The 20,696-nt window shown below is 38.0% G+C and overlaps 2 protein-coding genes across 28 annotated transcripts in view; one reads left to right on the top strand and one right to left on the bottom strand.

Moving 5' to 3' along the window:
* LOC127523702 (integrin alpha-X-like) overlaps positions 1-20,696 on the bottom strand; it is a 113,593-nt gene that overhangs the window by 13,247 nt on the left and 79,650 nt on the right. For 2 of the 27 annotated variants that reach the window (XM_051914735.1, XM_051914738.1), the window contains exons 1-2: positions 9,105-9,332; positions 5,680-5,785 (exon numbers count right to left, since the gene is read on the bottom strand). The exons of 22 other annotated variants lie outside the window; for them this stretch is intronic. Coding sequence is in view for 4 of the 5 variants with exons in the window: in XM_051914738.1 (XP_051770698.1) it covers positions 5,680-5,785; positions 9,105-9,144 (146 nt within the window). In the remaining variant the exon portion in view is untranslated. Of the gene's footprint in view, positions 1-2,103; positions 2,175-2,287; positions 2,392-5,679; positions 5,786-9,104; positions 9,333-20,696 lie in introns of those variants that run through there. 3 more of the 27 variants (XM_051914733.1, XM_051914732.1, XM_051914736.1) reach the window with 3 other exon arrangements.
* The window catches only part of LOC127523711 (uncharacterized), a 69,361-nt gene that overhangs the window by 23,480 nt on the left and 25,185 nt on the right, over positions 1-20,696 (top strand). The window lies entirely within an intron of this gene.

Here is a 20,696-nt window from a genome sequence, read left to right as displayed (position 1 = left end):
AAAAAATAATTGGCATTAATAAACTTCCATAGGCGAACAGGCAGGAACAAACACACTTAATGTAATGGTGACCAGACAAAGACTAAATGAACAGCAGGAACTTAAAGGGGTGGTTGATTATGATTTCACTTTTTTAACTTTAGTTAGTGTGTAATGTTGCTGTTTGTGCTTAAACAACATCTGCAAAGTTACAACGCTCAAAGTTCAAAGCAAAGGGAGATATTTTCTTTTAAAGAATTCTCTGTTTAAGGACTACAACAAACGGCTGGTAGGGACTACAACGAGCTTCTTCCCGGGATGGTGACATCATTAACCCTAAAATTTACATAAACCCCGCCCCCGAGAACATGCAACAAAGGGGTGAGGCTATGTTATTGCAATACAGTACGTAACACAAATGCAATAGCATGTCATAAAAGCAAGAAGACAACATAAGTTATAAATGTAATTCAACTAAACTATACCTGTTCTATCTTCATGAAGCATATATTGTCTGGTTCTGTAGGCATCTTACAACAGTTCCCACACGAGCGATTTATAGATTATCATGACAGAATATGCTAATCAATGACTTTAAGATAGGTAACTCCACATCAGCTACATAAATTAAGCAACTAACCATTCAGAAACGTCCTGCATTCTACATGTTGTCACTTCTTCTTGAGTCTCTCCATCATTGTCCGACTCCAGTTTGAATATAAAAGGCTGAACAGTTTCTGACATTTTCTGTGAGTCTTCGTGAGGTAATCGGTGCTGCTAACACTATGTGCTACCACAAGCTCTTGAAACCCTGCCCTCTTCTTAGGAGCACCAGTTCATTTGCATTTAAAGGGACACACACAAAAACAGAGCATTTTTGCTCACCCTCAAAAAGCGACAAATTTAACATGCTATAAAAATTATCTGTGGGGTATTTTGAGCTAAAACTTCACATGCACACTCTAGGGACATCAGAGAGTTATTTTATATCTTGTAAAAATGGCATTATATGACCCTTTTAAATACACAATGGTGATGAGATTAATGACAAACAGCTGTGATGATAGTTAGTGTCCATGGTTACAGATTAGTGGCGGGAAAATCAAACAAAGGAACAGGAACTGAAGAAATACAAACTAAAAGTTAAATAAACTAAACATAATTGTTACACTCTAATCTGGTCATTAGCATAAAATTTGGAGGTGCAAATATTATTCTTAATTATTTTGGACACCTTTTAGAATGACAGCAAATTGTATCATAAATCAATTTCTCTAAGCATTATTAAAAATGTAGAAAAACAGCACTAAGATTTATATACTCAAAAATTAACAAAAATAACATTTTTTTCCCTTGATCTTTTGACATGTAGGAGGTCATTGTACTATAAAAACATATTGTGAGTTTCAGAACTCAAAAGTTCCTTGTTAGTCCAAAAACAGCATTTATTGAAACCAATATTTTATTGAAACCTGTTTCGGATTTTGTCACATTATGACGTAATAGTGTGACGAAAGACCGCCTCTGCAGAATCAGATCGACGCCTACTTCTACGACGCGTCTTTGCCCTGCCCACTGGTGCGTTAGTGAGATGAGAAGGAGAGGAGTCAATGAATGCACAATGAATCTCTTATTTATAGTGTTTGCACTGTTAGTTATTATGAAACCATTCGTGAGAGAGCAGAAATTGAGCTGCAATGATGATCACTGCATTCACGCGATCAACAGCCTTTCTGAGGCTACAGTGCTCATCGCTGCAACCTTTCATGTGAAAGGAGCAGATATACTTTTTCCTATTAGTTAATTTTGACAGCTGTGATAGCAAAAACATAGTAAAAGATTTCGAGAGAGTTCCACATGTAGCTTAATTCTTATTTCATATGCAAAGATGTTAGCCAATCACAGCAGTGGGCGTTTACATTGAATTCTCACAGCAGACACGCCCCTTCAAACGGAGCGTTCAAATCATAGGGTAAAACCATGGTAGAAAATAGACTTTTATTTCTAAATTATGACAATTTTTGATGTAAAAATCATGCTAACATTATAAGTGCATATCAGGAAATGTTATAAAATAATAATAAAAATATGCAGTTCATGATCCCTTTAAAATATGAAACTTACCACTGCTCTTGAAGACTGAGGATCAATAGACATTGAAAGTCCAAGTGACATGTTGACAGCCTCATTGGTGACTGTTGAATAAAAAGTGGATTTTCTTTTTCTTTTTTTAAAGAGATACTATCATGGATAATAAAACTAGTGTCTTATATTACATATTTGAAAGCATCATATAAAAACTAAGTACCAGTAATGGGCAGTGGCATGCAGTTTCCTTCAGTGACAGTACAGCGATATATTTGTCCTCTTTGAGTTTGACTGAGTTGTATTAAAGGATCACTCACAAGTAGACTATGAAAGAAGACAGGAGGAATATGAGAACATGTTAAAAAAGGAGAAATCTGGTTTGGTGTGCTGTTTGGGTGTGATGCAAAAATCTATGACGTTTTATGGGAAAAAAAAGTATGGACATCAGCATAGTTTTAAGTTATTTTTAGTTAGTGTTGCAAAATATTTTTATATTAAGGAAAATCACAGAAAGGGGAAATACAGGCAAAGCATTACGTGGAATTCAAAAGCCTTACTCTTTAACCCTTTCAACTGGACCAGAACAGTCAGCAATGGCTCTCAAATGTTTTAATTGAGCTACTGTATAACAGTGACGATAGTTGGAAATTTAATTTGCTTTGCAGTTCCTTCTGACTTAAATGAAAAAAGAAACTACATTGCATAGCTCAAGTGTACAAAAATTATCCTAGAAATTCAAACAAAGGCCTTCTGTTATGTACATCGTCTGAGCTTTGTTAACTTAAAGTGCCCCTATTATGGATTTTTGAAAATTACCTTTCATGTAGTGTATAACATAGCTCTAAGTGAATGAAAACATCCTGCAAAGTTTTAAATCTGAAAGTGCACCGTATATAAAGTTATTGTCTCTCAAAAGTAAGAGTCGACTCTGAGTCAATTAAAGGAGTCATTTGTAAAATGAATCCCAAGCCGTTTCGTTGTGGCGTCACAATGAAACATTAGCATATTGCCTGCCCACTGATTACGCCAGGGAAAATTCATTTTTTTAACAATACCACAGCAGTACAATCTTTTGTTGTGTTCCCGTCATTTTACTGACTGTTTCTCAAACCTCGGGGAGTTTAACGCAGGATTCACAAAATGCTTGGTCTTAAAATATGGATCAATGCCCAGTTTATTTGGACCAGCTTGCTCCTCTGAATCTCAACCTGTAAGTATGATTAATAATTGATGTTTATATTTTCTAGCGATCGTTCAAAATTCGTAGTTTTGTAGGCTATGTTATGTTGTGTAACGTACACCCTAGTCTGTCTCCTGCTAACTGGCTAACTCACGTTTCTGTAGTTCTGCTATTCAGATGTGGGTCCAATGTTGTCTAAAAATGTGTCGATTAATACAGCTTGTCTTATTACTTGGAGTACTGATCAAGGATGGAGCACGACTTTTGTTTACAAAGTCTAATGCATTATCAGCTATTCACGTTTGTGCTTGGCCAACGTGGGAGTTTACAACATAGCTATGGGCTCGGTTCGCTTACATAACTGTAAAACAAACTGTTTTTTTCCACTGCGTTTTTATTATTACAGTAGAGTGGAGCTCTATCTGTATAGTAATAGGATGTTAAGATGCTAGTCCACGCTAACTACTTGAAGTATTCTCTCTGTAAACAGTAAACACCCATTGTATTGTCAAACAATGATATAGCCATTTTTTACTTTGTTAATAGTTAAGCTGAAAAAGTTTGTATACACATCTGGCCTAAATGTTTATCTTATGTTAGAGGTTTTCAGCTTCGCTTGGCATTCTGATACAGTTCCCACAGGTGCACTTACATAAAGTATAACAGTGACGTTACTATCACGTCTTATACATAACTAAGGTGACACTTACCATATAGAAACGTAGTGATTGCAAATCAGTTTTTGGTAAATCGCCTGAAATAAGGTCTGTGGTTAACAAAGCCTCTAAATATTTTCACGTTTTGATCTATGACATCAGTTATAACCCGCTTGTAATTTTTTTTAAACGGCGGTTGCTAACAAATTGCTAAAAGGGACTACTTCCTTTGGCGGGGACTTTAGACGTCATCATGACAAACAGGACATTTGGACAGCATTTCTCATGAAAAAGTGGATAAGTATTCATACACAGCGCAGATCATAATCAGCGAGCATGTTTTTAAATAAAGTTGTTTTTTAAATAAAGTTTGAGGAAGCTTGGTGGTGGTGACGTTGATCCGCGACCATGGTGTGCTATAGTCCGTTTATAGCCTACTGTTAGCTTTTTATATCTGACGACTTTATTTAGGCTTCAAAATGTATAAATGTTGTGTTAACTTGTAAAGATTATCTTGATAGACAAAACGTGTAAGTGTCATAACCTTTTGTTAAACACAGAGCTTATTTTTTTGCGATTTTCCAAAAGTCTATGGGAAAAATGCATAGGCTTTCGATCGAGGGAACCCGTGCGCCGCTAACTTCCGGGTTGGCCTACAAAAACACATCATCCCTGAGGTACTCTATGGGAGCGCGGTGCATGCAGTAGACCAATCACAAAGGATTGGGCCATCTGACCAATCAGAGCAGTGTAAGCTCACGGAAAGGAGGGGTTTACAGAGACTGATTCATTGAACTGCTTCAAACGAGTCGTTTACAAAAGACTGAAAACTCAGGTGAAATTAAAAGTATAAAAACAATATTAGGAACCTTAAAAAAGACATAATAGGAGCACTTTAAGAAATGTGCTTAATTGTATTGAATGTGCACTTGTCGTGTACTTCAAATCTTAAAATTATATTTAAAAAAACTTGCAGATAATATAATATTATGAAATATGATTACGAAATAATCATGATTATGAAATAATAAAGTATACTTAAAGCAAGTACTTTCATGACTATGTTTTTTTTTTTTTAAGGTGTCCTTGTTGCAGTGTAACTATATACATTTAAGTACAAAGTCATTTTAATTAACAACATGTACTTTATATATAGAGTTTGGGTTTGGTTTAAGGTTAGTTGTATGAAAATAAAGTGTTATATGTTTCTTGTTAACACTTATAAGGTTCATTAGTTAACATTAGTTAACTACATTAGTTAACATGAACTGCACTTATACAGCATTTATTAATTTTTGTTAATGTTAATTTCAACATTTACTAATACATTATTAAACTTTTGTTAACATTAGTTAATGCACTGTGAACTAACATGAACAAACAATGAACAACTTCATTTTCATTAACTAACATTAACGAAGATTCGTAAATACAGTAACAAATGTATTGCTCATGGTTAGTTCATGTTAGTTAATACATTAATATATTAAAACACATGTAAAGTACTTCATTATGATTTTAACTTTAACTTTAGTGTGTTATTTATTGTTACTTCTAAAGTTAATATATTTTAAATGTACTAAACTGCAACTTCATATAACAATTCTTTAATATTACAGCTATTAAGTCTTTTGATTAGTGGCATTAATAGCCACGCCGGTCCTGGATTTAAATATTCTGTAATTCTAAAAGTAATTCTTAAAGTATTTGTTTTCAACAGCATCAGTTTAAATGGTCAACGGTTGAGTGATCTGTGGTAACACTGGGTGAGCTCACCTTTCACCTTTCTGTATCACTTTATAGCCAAAGCCACTATTTGCATTGTTTGTGAAGTACTTCCAGGTCACAGGGTCAATGTTGAAGGCCATTATTGACTGACATACTAACAAAAGAAAAGAACATGACAAGTCTTTAAATGCTTTAAATGTAGAAACATAATGCAATGCAATACAATGATGATCGACAGACAAATAAATGTTCTTGATGAATCATATTTGATCCTCATATTTTAGCATACATGGATAATCAAGTAAACCTAAGGTTCTTCAGTACAGTAAATGTTCATCTTGAAATAGCACTGACGATATAAAATTCATTATTGCATATACTTTCTAAAAACTTTCTGAAGATTTCACAGCAAAAAGACAGGTGTGCAACAACCTGAAGGTGGAGATTTTTACAAATATTCTAAAACTACAGATCATTTAGATGGCAGAAGGCACGTAGCTGAAAGAGATGTAATGGTTAAAAGATGTGTATATGAGTTCCTAATATTCATATTGTGTTGATATTGAACGAATGGTTTTATGTTTAAGTAGCGTAATGTTATCTAACCTGTCGAATTATGATGGAAATGTAAGTAGAAACATGTAAGTAGTAACAAGTTTACAAGTCCGCTCGCCAAATGTTAGCCTAGTCCTAGATAAATGTGCGCTATTATTTGGTGCATATCCATGCTTGTGTGGAGAGCGTGCTTACTGCATGACATGAAGGCGCCGGTGCAATCACTAGCATTTAACTTAAAATACTCTGTCATTTTGGTCATACAGACAAGAGTAATGTGAACTGTAAAGGGTCCACTTTTATTTCTGGGAACTCACAATAACAGCAAAACGTTGTGCTTTTGTAAAATAATGAAAACAATCGGGATGCGATATCAGCTGTCTCGGTCTCAGTGAACTTGAGCACGTAACAAACATGAACATGAAACTCAGCATATACTTTGCTATGTATTGTATAGGCAATTAAAGGCTCACTATAATGATTTATTATGATTTTCAATTTCCCATTTTACCTATGTGGTGTGGTGGTAATCTTACTGTGGTAGTCCACCATTTGAAGGGATGTAGAGAAAACATTGTAGTATTGCACTATGTATGGCACTAAATACATTTTTCCAGTAAAGCCTAATGATTAAGGGGGGGCCTAACACAAAGAGCAGCCTAGGGGCCCCTGACCACCTTAATCCGCCCCTGTGTACAACATGATTATTGCAATGCATTTTTCACAGCTTTAAATTTGAACAAATTTAGACTATAAAGAGAATGTAAAGCTAATTTTACCTGGTGAGATCATGTAACTAGATAAAATCTTACTGCTACTCACTGTTTTTGTTACGGTTGGTTGCAGGAAGGAGCACAGACGAGAAGAATAAGTCCAAATACTAGTTTAATGACGTAATCCACAGGTTAACAGGCATAGAGATGCAACACAACTTACTCAAACGGTGAACGGACAAAGACTGAGTGAACAGGGGAAAACTAAATAGCAAACATAACAAGGTTGATTAATGAGACACAGGTGATAAAGATGAACTAATGATGAAGGCGGGAAACGGAACATGTGACCATAGAATGCAAACAGAAAGTCCATAAACTGAAACTGAAACTAAACAGACTGTGACATTACGCCCCCCTCCCAGCCAAGGCAATGATCCAAGGTGACGTCAACGGTGGTAGGAGCCTTGATGGTGATGGACTCGTGGAGATGACCAACGGTGACGGAGCCTTGGAAGGTGGAATCTCCAGCGTAGACGGAAGTCCGAGGCGGTGATGGGATGCCAATGACCTGGGCGGCCGCGACGAAGCCGCAGCGACGACTCTCCGAGGCAGAGGTGGAGATCCGGAGAGCAGAGGACGAGCTGGAGCAACCGAGGGCAGAGGTGGAGCCTGAGGGAGGGCGGAGCTTGCCGAAGCTGAAGGAGTGGAGGGCCGGAGAGCAGCGTACGGCCCGCAAGTCCGCAGTGGAGGCTTGGCGACGTCCGACCCAGGGGGAGCCGACGTTCCGAGGGAGCCCGGCGAGTCTGAATGCTCGATGGTCGAAGCCGGAGTCGAGGGGAGGAGGAGTGTAGGCGCAGGAGCCAGGTCGACGGGTCGAGGCAGGACAGAGCACGACGAGGCAGGAGGCGGAGCCACGGACTCCTGACGCCCAGAAAGAGTGACCTCCCAGCAGAACCATGATGAAGCCTCGCCACTGAGAGGAGGATGAGGTGAGTCAACGGGAATGATGGGAGGAGACGATGGCTGGGTGACAGGCTTGGCAATGCTCTGGAAATGAGGAGTGGCACAGGAACCCAAAGATGAAGTGTCCTTAATGGTAGTTATTTGAGGTGGTGGGAGAGGGAGGTTGGGTGGGGATGATAGAACTGTCGAAGAATCAGAATCATTAGAAATGCAGGGACACAAAGTATTTCTCTCACCACTCTCTATAAAACAGTCCAATAAGTCCAACTGTTGCTTGCTCTCAGTGGCGGGTGTTTGGGCGGGGCTCGCATCCATCCCCTCAAACTCCACTAGGACTCCCACGGCGATGGACGATGACGCCAGCTCACATCCCTGGTCAGACTCATGGCGGTGCTTCGGCTCCTGGGCGATGTTGAGCTCCACCTCTTCATCCTCGGGTGTTGGCTCTAGGGTCGCGGCAGGCGGAAGCTTCCAGTCTATAGGGGGCTCAGGCATCGTCAATCGCGGTGGTGACGGGCTGGGCTCTGGGTCTGGCCGGGTTCTGAATCGGGATCGCACGCTTTCCAGACACCAAAATACGGCTTCCCTCCAACTAAGACCGGTGGTGTCTGGAAGGTGGGTGGCATGGTAGAGGTTGGCCCCGATCCAGAACAGGTCCTTGAGGTTTTCATCCTCCAATGAAGTCTAGCCAAACAACAAAAGTTTGTGGCAAAATGGAAAAAATCGTGGCTTTCCCGGGCCACGGTGATGAACTTAGCCCGTTCATCAAAGTTGGGCGGTCCGTTCATCTGTTACGGTTGGTTGCAGGAAGGAGCACAGACGAGGAGAATAAATCCAAATACTAGTTTAATGACGTAATCCACAGGGTAACAGGCATAGAGATGCAACACAACTTACTCAAACGGTGAACGGACAAAGACTGAGTGAACAGGGGGAAACTAAATAGCAAACATAACAAGGTTGATTAAAGAGACACAGGTGATAAAGATGAACTAATGATGAAGGCGGGAAACAGAACATGTGACCATAGAATGCAAACAGAAAGTCCATAAACTGAAACTGAAACTAAACAGACTGTGACAGTTTTCAGTTGCACAAAAAGGAACAAAAAGGCTTAAGACTTGCAATACAAGAAGGTTTATAGAGAGTGGAAATAGACAGATATTGAGGTAGTGATGGTGTGTACAAAATAACAAATAAGTAATACAAGACAGAGAAGAAAATAAATTAATATCTTACCACAGAAGATGCATAATCTGATACAGAAGTTGTGGTCCATTATAACGTGTCAAATGTAGACGTAGAGAATACATGAGATGAGACAGTCAAGGCAATAAATGAAAGTGAAGAGTCTTAGACAGACGGACTCGAGACTAGTGTGGAATTTTCTCACTCAAACAAACCACTGACTGCCGCTGCTTCTGATTGCTCTTAGAGGAAAAAGCTGCCCATAAGCAGGGAGGGATTATGACTTGCAAAGGTCCTGGGACAATTATCTCCAAGAGCCCCCTCTCCCACAACACAACTCCCTGCCCCCCACGCCCCCTTTTTTCCGTTCTTTCCCTTGAAGGCAGGTTGGGCAATATTTTTATAAACACTTTTTTGTTATTCCTGTTGAAACTCTTTTTACACAAATTCACCAGTTCTGATTCTTAGTCAGAGGGTGCAGAGTTTACTAATGCATTTGAGTCAAACCGCTCCATGCTTGTTCATACAAAAACAGACACACGAGTATTAGGAGTGGTGCTCATCATGTATGTTTTGTTTTGTTAGGTAGTATAGTTTAGTTATAGCATCTTCCACGCTGAAGATGTTTCTTTCTACAGTTTGAAGTCCTCAGTCACCTTCAAGTAGAAGGTTTGGTTTGGCGGGCAGGTCTAATCTCCATAGGTGAAGGATTCATTTCACTGATGACGCTCCATTGCGTGTGAGACACCTAAGCAACTTCTGAATGATCATGCATTATTTGAACACTGATGAATTTGGTGTTATTGTAGATGATAAAAGGGTTGTTGAATAAACACAAGAACACAAAATAACAACACATGATGAACTCATGTCAAAAGTGTGAGTGGTAAATAAGGTCTCCTTTTCAGAGTCCTATATTTAGTGAGCAGGTCTCATTTGATTACCAAATTCTTCAGTATCACTTTCATATGGTAGTGGAATTTAGACTTGGTCTGGATGAATCAAAGGAAAGATAGCAGAGAGTCAATATAACTAATATATTTACCAGTGGTATGTATAATTAAAATATATCACATAATTAAACAGAAATACACAGTTTCATAATTACAATTATAAAACTGTCTATATAATAGTTGTTTTAACTGCAAATCCTTAATACAAACCTTCGGTTTCAATCATGTCAATTAGAGAATGAGATTTACAGAAACAGAGATTTAAAATCTCTAGTTTAGCTTTTACAACCATCATCTGTGCATTTGATGTACAGGCTAAGTCACATTCAATAATGCAGGTTTGACTGGGAATTAAGTAACTGATTGACAGAAATGCCTGCATTTCAGTTCTAATTGTTTACTCTAGATACATTTGTCATTATTCATATGTTGGAAACTGGGGGCCCTCCTAGTTTGCAACAATGCTAAGGACTGGACATAATAAACATTTTGTCCAAAGAGACCAGTTGCATTGCTGAATAGGTCTCATTTAGATTTTGAATGTGGAATTTGAATGATCAGAGATTCAATGAATTGATGTGTGACTATAGCCATGCACATGTCCTATGCATATTACAGTGTTTCCACATAGGAAGTTGACAAGATTGTAAGATGTTACAATTGTCCTATATGTATGAAGGTGAATGATGTATGCTAGATTTGCATGATGTGAATAATTTTAACCTGGATAGTCCTATGATCTATGCCAGGCAGAGATGTTGTGAGGTTGTAGTAGTGAGTGTGTGTGTTCTGTATGTTTGTGTTTAGGAGATGGGTGGGGTCTATCCTACCATAATCTGTGTTGTATAATTTAGTTCCAGTTCTACACTTGGAGGCCATGTATCTATGAGTGCTATGAGGTGTGAATGGCCTCTTGAAGTACCTCCATCCCATCTCCTACATGTCATGTGTGTGTGTCCTGGCTCAATGCAGGTGGGACCAGATACCCTTGAGTCTGGCCCTGATAATGGCAGCCGTCAGTCTGAAAGGGAAACAGACACAGAGAAAAACCCAGTTTAATCTTGAACCTTTACACAAATTGCATTTAGATAGATGGTACTATCTTAATTTTTTTGAATGGTCTCAGCCGGACAGTTGTTGCAGATGGCTTTAACCAAGATTTTATGCCATTAGGAGAAAAATTGTTTCAGTTTACAGAGACATGGATCATTATTATGATCATGTTTCTGCAAAGAAAAATGCCAGATAAACTGAGTGTTAGTGGTCAGATCTGACTGCTGGTGTTTAAGCATTGTCAGAGAATCTTGCACCTTAAGTTGCTGTTGCAGCTGTGCTTGCACAGTCTGCTGTGTTGTGAGCATTATGAAACCCAGGTCTATGCTGTGAGCATTCAATGAACTGCAAGTACTGAGAAAAGGAATCAAATCATTGCTGAATTTAAAGATTTTTGTGAGTACAATATAGAATTGGACACAATTTTCTTGATGTTATCAATTCTTTTTCTTTTGAGAATCTATTTGGATATGAAAAGAGAGGCTGGACAAACACAGTTCAGATGGAGGGCACAAAGATTGTTTTTGGTCTATAAATTTTTTCAGTCTCTTTTGAGACACTGAAAAACATACAAGAGTGCAGCGATTGCAAAGTCTGAAATAAGATCAAGGTAAAAACTATGTTTTATAAGACTGAGCCTCAGTGCTGTTTACACCATACATTGTGACATCAGTTGTGAACCATTTTAGCACTTCTTGAATGATTTCAAAGTATAGTGATTTGATTTGATGTAGTAATTCATTATCTTATTCTTTAGTTAAATTTCTCTCATGAAACAAAGACAAACTGTGCCTGTCCTCTGAATGGGTGAAACCCTCAGGCTTGGCTACAAGCCTCGCAGTGACATCATAATTATCCTTATGTACATCAGTTTTAAAATGTAGTGCATTTTCCTAATTGCAGTCTCTAGGACTTCTGCATGGCAGCAGTTCTTTAGGACTGAGAGTGAATTTTTTAACATATAATGTCTTTTGAAATTGTTTAATTTCACTGCACTGTTTTGTCCAACTTTACATTTCACACACAAAGGATTTCAATGAGAGATTTTTTTCCTTTTTATCTTTTAGTTCATCCAATCACAAGATTTATTCACAAGTTAAAGTGATTATTTGCTTATTTTCAGTGTTGCAACTTTGTCGCAGCAAAGCAAACAAACATGTAGCTGGACATTCTTTACCTCAGAACTTAGGTTTTAATTTATAGCCCTCTGTTGAGTACCAGAATAAAATTTGGATGATGTTATTCCAATTTAGGTTTCATCTCTTGTTGCGTATACAAACAAGGAGATCTTAAAATTTATAGCAAGAGATGTCTTTTCTGATCTACGCTGCCATTATCATGTCCCTGAGAAGTAATGTGGTTATCTAATTATCCAGCCCCACCGGATTTCGGTCTCTGGTCTTAAATCTGGGTATTGCCGACCCATTCTGTGTGACCCATTAAATGTGTTTATATGGGTGCGTCTTTCACTCAACACTTCTAAAAGGCAAATAAGAATTGACTTACAACAACAGCTGAAGAAAGAGAAGAGGATCACGTCTTGCTTGTTGCAAATCCCAATATTTCGCTGAAAAGATGGGAGATCACGTCGGGGTCACCACTTTGTAAGGACCACCCGTCGGCCCAACAGCAGATTCCGACAGCCTAGGCGTCAGTATAATGCGTGTATGTCTTTTCAGCGCCCCTGGGTAGTTCACTTAATTTTTAGAATTTAGTTTCAATAAAATAAAATACAAAGTACAATTCACAACAAAATATTAAAAAGAATTTCAAAGAGTCAGCATACCTGGCAAATAGAGAGATACACACAGCAATTGTGCGGGAAGTTCTGAATGCAGATTCTTCCTTGAGTGGTTTGCCAAATCCCTTTAAATACCCCAAGTCTAACAAAAGGACAGTAAACATTTAGCACCCAAATATTTATGCAGCTTTTGTTAAACCTTTTCTCGTGCCTCAAAGAGTCACACGCCTGGTTTTGGGGATCAAAACAAGTGGTTAATAAAGATCTTTACTGGGGCATCTCCCACACCAGGAGAACAGGTTTTGTTTTCTTTATTCTTGTCTGTTCTATTGATGTGGGAGTGAAACCATCTTACCAGTCGCACCAGAAGTATTTACATTGATGTCACTTAAAACAGATAAGATAACAGATTTGTGAGACTTGCATGGCCTGAGGGGAAGGAGAGGGTGTGAGGAGTCAGGAACTCAGCATGGGGGGGAACAGAGGAGGTCGAGCCAGGTGTTGTCCTGTGCTCTTTCTGGCAGATCCTCTCTTCAGATTAGAGAGTTTTATTGTTTTATTACAGGATAGGAATCTTGAATTCAGTCTTGGTAAAATCCATCCTTACACCATCGAATGTGCACTTCAGAATTTCTGCAGAAGTAGTCGGTCATTTGGGGACTTTTTGCCTACAGATTTTAGAATATGAATTTGGACCTACTACTCTGTAACGTACTGTTTTTGCATGCTATATAGTAGGGAAGTATTTGATTTTGGACGCAGTGGTAAGCAGTCACCGAGCGCCACAAATAAACAGAAGCCGCCTTTTATGGTTCCTCCTGAACCAAAACAATGAGTTTATGCTGCGTTCAAGCCATGTCGTAACTGTAATTACGAGATGGCAACCTGTGAAGTTCTACCCGGAGCTGTTCACATCCTCAGGCTCAGATTTATGCGTTTCTATGTCAACACTATTGTAGCCCCTCAAGATTGCACCGCCCGCTCCAAGCAGGACACGAACCCGGGCCCGTCCACATGGGAAGTGGGCGCTCTAACAAGGAGGCTAAAGACCGCAGTCTCTAGCATCAGTCGCTAGAGCGCCTCTTGAGATCAGGGGAGTGAGGTTTACAAGCACAACTCTTACCAGCCTACGTCTGTTACACTATCAATGCCGAAATGAATGTTCAGCAGTCAGGTGGTACAAGTCAGAACTCTGTAAGTTGTTTGTTTATTATTTTTGTAATGTTATGTGCTTTGAGACATGAGGTAATTTAACGCTGATCGGCTACTGATTGCTATCGGCCAATAATCGCTTTGGGAAGTTTGAGTGGCAGTCTCTATAAAGGCCGATCTCATAAACCGATCTCATGCTGACAATGCATAAAGATGCGCGCCTGCCGTGAGGGGTATGGCATGACATGCAGCGGCACAGTCTCAATCTCTGTCCGGCGTGGGTAAAATAATTATAATGCTAAAGGTGAAGTAAAATTCTTATTTCTTTATTAAATAATTTGAAAGTAATTTGAAAAGTAATTTGTAACTTCAAAAACAGTGTGACTGGGTCTGTGCGCATGCTCTCTTTCCCTCTCAAAATGCACAAATGGCATCACATCACCACATCGTGTCCGCACTATAAGCGAGCTACATGCTGCAGCATTGACACAGGAATTGTCACGTGCACCCTCTATGCGCACTTTTGCCAAGCTCGCACTGAGGCGAACTCCGCAGCAGACTTCTACCCAATAGTCAAAGTGCCTTTATGTCACAAAAGTGTGGAAAAAAAATGGCAGGTTTTAGGGCACAGTTCTCAAACATACGGCCCACTGGCCGAATACGGCCCACAAAGGTGTCCAATCCGGCCCGGGTGACGATGTGAACAATAACATAACAGTTATGCATGGTCCCCTGGCCATAAATCCAAATGGTTATTAGTTTTATTTTGGCCAATATCTATTCTGAACTTGCAAACAAACTGCTTTGCAATCATTTCCCAAACTGTCATTTGTGTGGAAATATTATGAAGTCTGTAAACAGGACCTTAACACAGCCACATGCTGAATACAGACGAAAAGAGAAGAACACAGATTCGCCAGCAGAGCAAATACTGTACCAGGCCAAGCTCACTGTTTGTAAAATATAGGAAGAAAAATCTAAATATTTAACTGGGGTTTATATTTTTTAATGTAACTTAGAAGGGAACTGTCTTCAGAAAAGTTTCGATCTCCGTATAAGTAGCCTATTTTATAAGCGCATCGCTGCTTTGTGTACAGCGGTAACCAAGGAAATGCTATATCGCTGCTGTTCCACAAGCGCCACCTACTGTTAGAGAGTGAATTTGCATTTTCACTCTTGAAATTATAGAATCTAATTTAAATAAAAAACAACTGCTCATGCTCAAAATGCAGTGGTGCATGTATACCAAATGGCTGCTATTTTTTTGTTGAAGGCCAGTTTGGCCTGTTATAGAACAAATAAACAGCAAAAAATTAAAATAAATAAATAAATAAATAAAAGAAAAAAAAGGCAACCGGTATCAAATTTGCTCCAAAAAAATTGGAATTGGCCATAAAAAAAATATAATAATAAATAAATAAATAAATAAATAAATAAATAAATAAATAAATAAAATAATAATAATAATAATAATAATAATAATAATAATAATAATAATAAACAATATTAAATAAAACATTATTTTAAAAATCTAATAAAGTCTTTTCACAGTAAAAACAAATGCAGATTTCAAAGGAGCAGTGTGTTTTTTTCTTGCAAATTAATGTATAGTTTGTATGTTAATATTATTGTAACTGTCAGCTTACTAAAGTTTTTTTTTTTTTTTTTTAATTCAGCCCGCACTTGGTTACATTTTTTCCCATCCGGCCCTCAACCTAAAATGAGTTTGACACCCCTGTCTTAGGGTTTAATTTGGAACAGAGCCTTAATCCATTTTTATGCACTTCCCTCGCTAAATTCCCTTTGTTTTCTAAACTGGAATCGATGTCATTGTTTATGTTGGATGAGTGCCCATTACCAGAGGAAGCTAAACAGTGGGTTTAACGAAACACCCTAAGCCAGGAATGCAAAACATCCGGCATGTCAGTGGCAAAATGACCATCTAGAGCACCAGGAGTTTTCTCGGTGAGCCGCTGTACAACGTGGGATAAATTTATGTAGCTTATCCTTCCATCAGCCCAGGCATGAATTACCTGCTGGACCCACTTTAGTCAAAATCTATTTAGTGTGGTCATGCTCAGTGCAGTGGTCTAACTTGAAATTAGGTTCTATCTGACATTTTTGTCAAAATTGAGTTATTCACATATTCTTATTATTTACATTATGTGGTGTTTGTGTGTGTGTGTGTGTGTGTGCGTGGGTGTGTACATTTTGGGACTTTCTATTTAGAAAACAAAAAGGTTCTATCTACAAAGTTGAATGAAATGCAAAAACTTTGAAGCTCACAAAACCGCTCAGAATGCAGATAGAACCTTATAATTCCAAGGTGGCGATTTGTCAATGGCAAAAGATAGCCAATCAAATCAATGGAGACAGGGTTTACAGTTCACAGAAATGAACTTTTAGTTATCCAATCATATCTGTTGAGGCAAAGTCACATGAGTTTTTTTGTTGCGCAAATGTGTTTCCATTGTAGTTTATGTGTATGTCAATTGAGCACATACATTTTTTATGAGCATTTTTAGAATTTATGTGCATCTTGGTGTTTCCAGACACTGTTTTTTATGTGATAACCCAAAATGCACATAAAAATATGTGGATGGAAACATAGCTATTGAATGCTTTTTTTTCCGTCGAGTCACCAATTAAATCGTCCAGTCAATATACATTATATAAAAACTTTGAGGACAGATGTTCATGAATAGACCCTTTAAAACCCTGATAGGACTGAGGCTTGTGAGTGCGGAGTAACTTAAGGAATAATCTTTGCATCTTTCCAAGCTAAAGGAAAAATTCCTTTTTCAATACTGATATTAAAGATGTCGCAAACAGGTTTCGCTGAACAGCTGGCTGCTAATTTCACAAAGCGACCATCCAAATCATCCATCCCCGCTGGTTTTTCTGTGTTTATAGTTAACAATTTTTGTTCCACTTGTTTTATATTTACGTTATTCAATTCAAAACATAGGGATGGCTTATCACTTATAATTTTTTCAATCAAACTTTCATTTAATGGAATATTAACAGACAACTGTCACGTCTAGTTTTGGATTTGTTCATGTTTTGATTTGCCAAGCCATGTAGCAAAGTCATGCCACATCTTTGTTTTGTACTTTGTTCATGTTTGGATTAATGTTAAATAAGCAAAGAGACATGAACATGAAACTACAAAATAAGACATGAAACATGAACAAAACCAAAACTAGGCGTGACAACAACATTTCTTCTCTTAATTTATCAACTTTATTTATAAAAAAAATCATTAAAATAATTTACAATTTCATATGATTTAGTTAAAAATTAATCACCTATATCAACAAAAGAAGGAGTTTTACTTGATTTCCTACCTATATTATTTCATTGAGTGTGCTCCACAATTTTTTACCATCATATTTACATTCACTTATTTTGCATGTAATAATCTTTCAAATGCTGCCAACGCATCATCAGGATGATCTTCCTTGTAAACATCAATCCAACATACTTTATTTACTTCCGTACAAAATGATTCTTCACAGAATCTCTTATATGGTCTTTCATAAATTACTTTTGGTTTCCCTTTAGGGACCTTTGCTTTCCTAATAATAGCTATTATGTTATGATCACTACACCCTTAAAGCACATTTCCGCAGCATAAAAATGTGGTCTATACACGTAGATGTTTTCCCACCAGAACTATTTATATTGACTCTTGTTGGTTGGTTAATAACTTGTCTTAAATTACATGCATTAATCACATTCACAACTTTACTCTTTAGTAGACAATCCTGAGACATCCAGTTATTATTTAAATCACCCATCAAATAAATTTCATTTCTAGTATCACAAACATTGTCAATCGTATCACACAGTTCATTTAAATAACAGCTTTTTGCACATGGTGGTCTACAAACCCGATTCCAAAAAAGTTAGGACACTGTACAAATTGTGAATAGAAAAGGAATGCAATAATTTACAAATCTCATAAACTTATATTTTATTCACAATAGAATATAGATAACGTATCAAATGTTGAAAGTGAGACATTTTGAAATGTCATGCCAAATATTGGCTCATTTTGGATTTCATGAGAGCTACACATTCCAAAAAAGTTGGGACAGGTAGCAATAAGAGGCCGGAAAAGTTAAATGTACATATAAGGAACAGCTGGAGGACCAATTTGCAACTTATTAGGTCAATTGGCAACATGATTGGGTATAAAAAGAGCCTCTCAGAGTGGCAGTGTCTCTCAGAAGTCAAGATGGGCAGAGGATCACCAATTCCCCCAATGCTGTGGCGAAAAATAGTGGAGCAATATCAGAAAGGAGTTTCTCAGAGAAAAATTGCAAAGAGTTTGAAGTTATCATCATCTACAGTGCATAATATCATCCAAAGATTCTGAGAATCTGGAACAATCTCTGTGCATAAGGGTCAAGGCCGGAAAACCATACTGGATGCCCGTGATCTTCGGGCCCTTAGACGGCACTGCATCACATACAGGAATGCTACTGTAATGGAAATCACAACATGGGCTCAGGAATACTTCTAGAAAACATTGTCGGTGAACACAATCCACCGTGCCATTCGCCGTTGCCGGCTAAAACTCTATAGGTCAAAAAAGAAGCCATATCTAAACATGATCCAGAAGCGCAGGCATTTTCTCTGGGCCAAGGCTCATTTAAAATGGACTGTGGCAAAGTGGAAAACTGTTCTGTGGTCAGACGAATCAAAATTTGAAGTTCTTTTTGGAAAACTGGGACACCATGTCATCCGGACTAAAGAGGACAAGGACAACCCAAGTTGTTATCAGCGCTCAGTTCAGAAGCCTGCATCTCTGATGGTATGGGGTTGCATGAGTGCGTGTGGCATGGGCAGCTTACACATCTGGAAAGGCACCATCAGTGCTGAAAGGTATATCCAACATATGCTCCCATCCAGACGCCGTCTCTTTCAGGGAAGACCTTGCATTTTCCAACATGACAATGCCAGACCACATACTGCATCAATTACAACATCATGGCTGCGTAGAAGAAGGATCTGGGTACTGAAATGGCCAACCTGCAGTCCAGATCTTTCACCCATAGAAAACATTTGGCGCATCATAAAGAGGAAGATGCGACAAAGAAGACCTAAGACAGTTGAGCAACTAGAAGCCTGTATTAGACAAGAATGGGACAACATTTCTATTCCTAAACTTGAGGAACTTGTCTCCTCAGTCCCCAGACGTTTGCAGGCTGTTATAAAAAGAAGAGGGGATGCCACACAGTGGTAAACATGGCCTTGTCCCAACTTTTTTGAGATGTGTTGATGCCATAAAATTTAAAATCAACTTATTTTTCCCTTAAAATGATACATTTTCTCAGTTTAAACATTTGATATGTCATCTATGTTGTATTCTGAATAAAATATTGAAATTTGAAACTTCCACATCATTGCATTCCTTTTTTATTCACAATTTGTACAGTGTCCCAACTTTTTTGGAATCGGGTTTGTATAACAGCAATCAACAAATAATGATTTAACAAATGGTAGCTGTACCTGTAGCCACAAAGCCTCTACATCTACAGGCATTAAATCTTGTCTTATCTTTACTGGAATATGACTTTGAATATATATGGCAATCCCTCCACCATACCTATTCCTATCCTAAATATTGTAACCATCATCTGTAAATGTCTGAACAAGATGTATTTCTGTTACTGCTAAAACATGAATATTATTTGTAATCAATACATCTGTTATTTCAGCAAGTTTATTCCTAAGGCTACAAATATTAATATGAGCTAATTTGAATCCTTTCCTAGGTAACTTAAAGCTGCAGTCCGGCATTTTTCCTCTTTGTCGCCATCTCTGTTTGAAACATGTGATTGCAGTCATATGCGGAATTGTTATCGTTACGTGCGTTGTGCATCGGCACGACTCCTCAGCGTATGAATCTAATGTTTGCTGTCAATCACTACACCGGTGTGGATACTGTACTTCAGAATCACAGATTCTAAACCTTGAAAGTATGACCAATATAAGAATTTTCACTGGAAAATATCATCTGAACAAGTAAGTAACATTTCTGCTACTTTTGTTCTGACCAACTGAGGAAAAAAGCATTAGGCCTACAATAAATCGTGCTGACAATGATGATTAAATCTAATAATCGCTTAGCTCGGATCACGCCAAACCGTGCAAATTATTATTACTGTTATACTTTGTTCTCAAATTGTTAACAATATCAGCATTGCGTGACTATGTGTATTTAGCGTGTATTAGTGTTAACTGTAGATTTCGATTTCTGTAGCCACTCCACAGTCTGAAGTCTTTTGCTTTTTGACTACGGGTAAATCTCCAGTTGTCACTGGTGATTGTCATTTGGACCTTTCTGGATTACAATCCGCCATCAAAATGATAAGTTCAATTATTTCAGCTGCTGTGAGAACAAGCTATAAATGATCCGCTACAAACAGCATCCTCACATAATAAAGCTGACTAGCCTGGACTCCTTCCTTTCTGTTTACAGACGTGACGTAATAACGCAAAGACGAACTGCTGCATGCTCGAATTTCCCGCGGAAATCCACCAGTATCAATATATTAGAAAACATTATTACAAGCTTACCGTTGTGAATCCAGCTAAGATAAGGAGATAGTTTTGAACACTGGCTGGATATGTACTTGCTCAAAAATTGATTTTGGATCATTTTTAATGAAAAAAAGTTACGGACTGCAGCTTTAAGTAATGCTGACATAATTTATAATAATTCATAATTTCATC

Source organism: Ctenopharyngodon idella, chromosome 12, assembly GCF_019924925.1.
Source record: "Ctenopharyngodon idella isolate HZGC_01 chromosome 12, HZGC01, whole genome shotgun sequence".
Classification (NCBI taxonomy): Eukaryota; Metazoa; Chordata; class Actinopteri; order Cypriniformes; family Xenocyprididae; genus Ctenopharyngodon; species Ctenopharyngodon idella.
The sequence above is the reverse complement of the archived record's forward strand: the minus strand, read 5'-3'. Positions and strand labels throughout refer to the sequence as shown.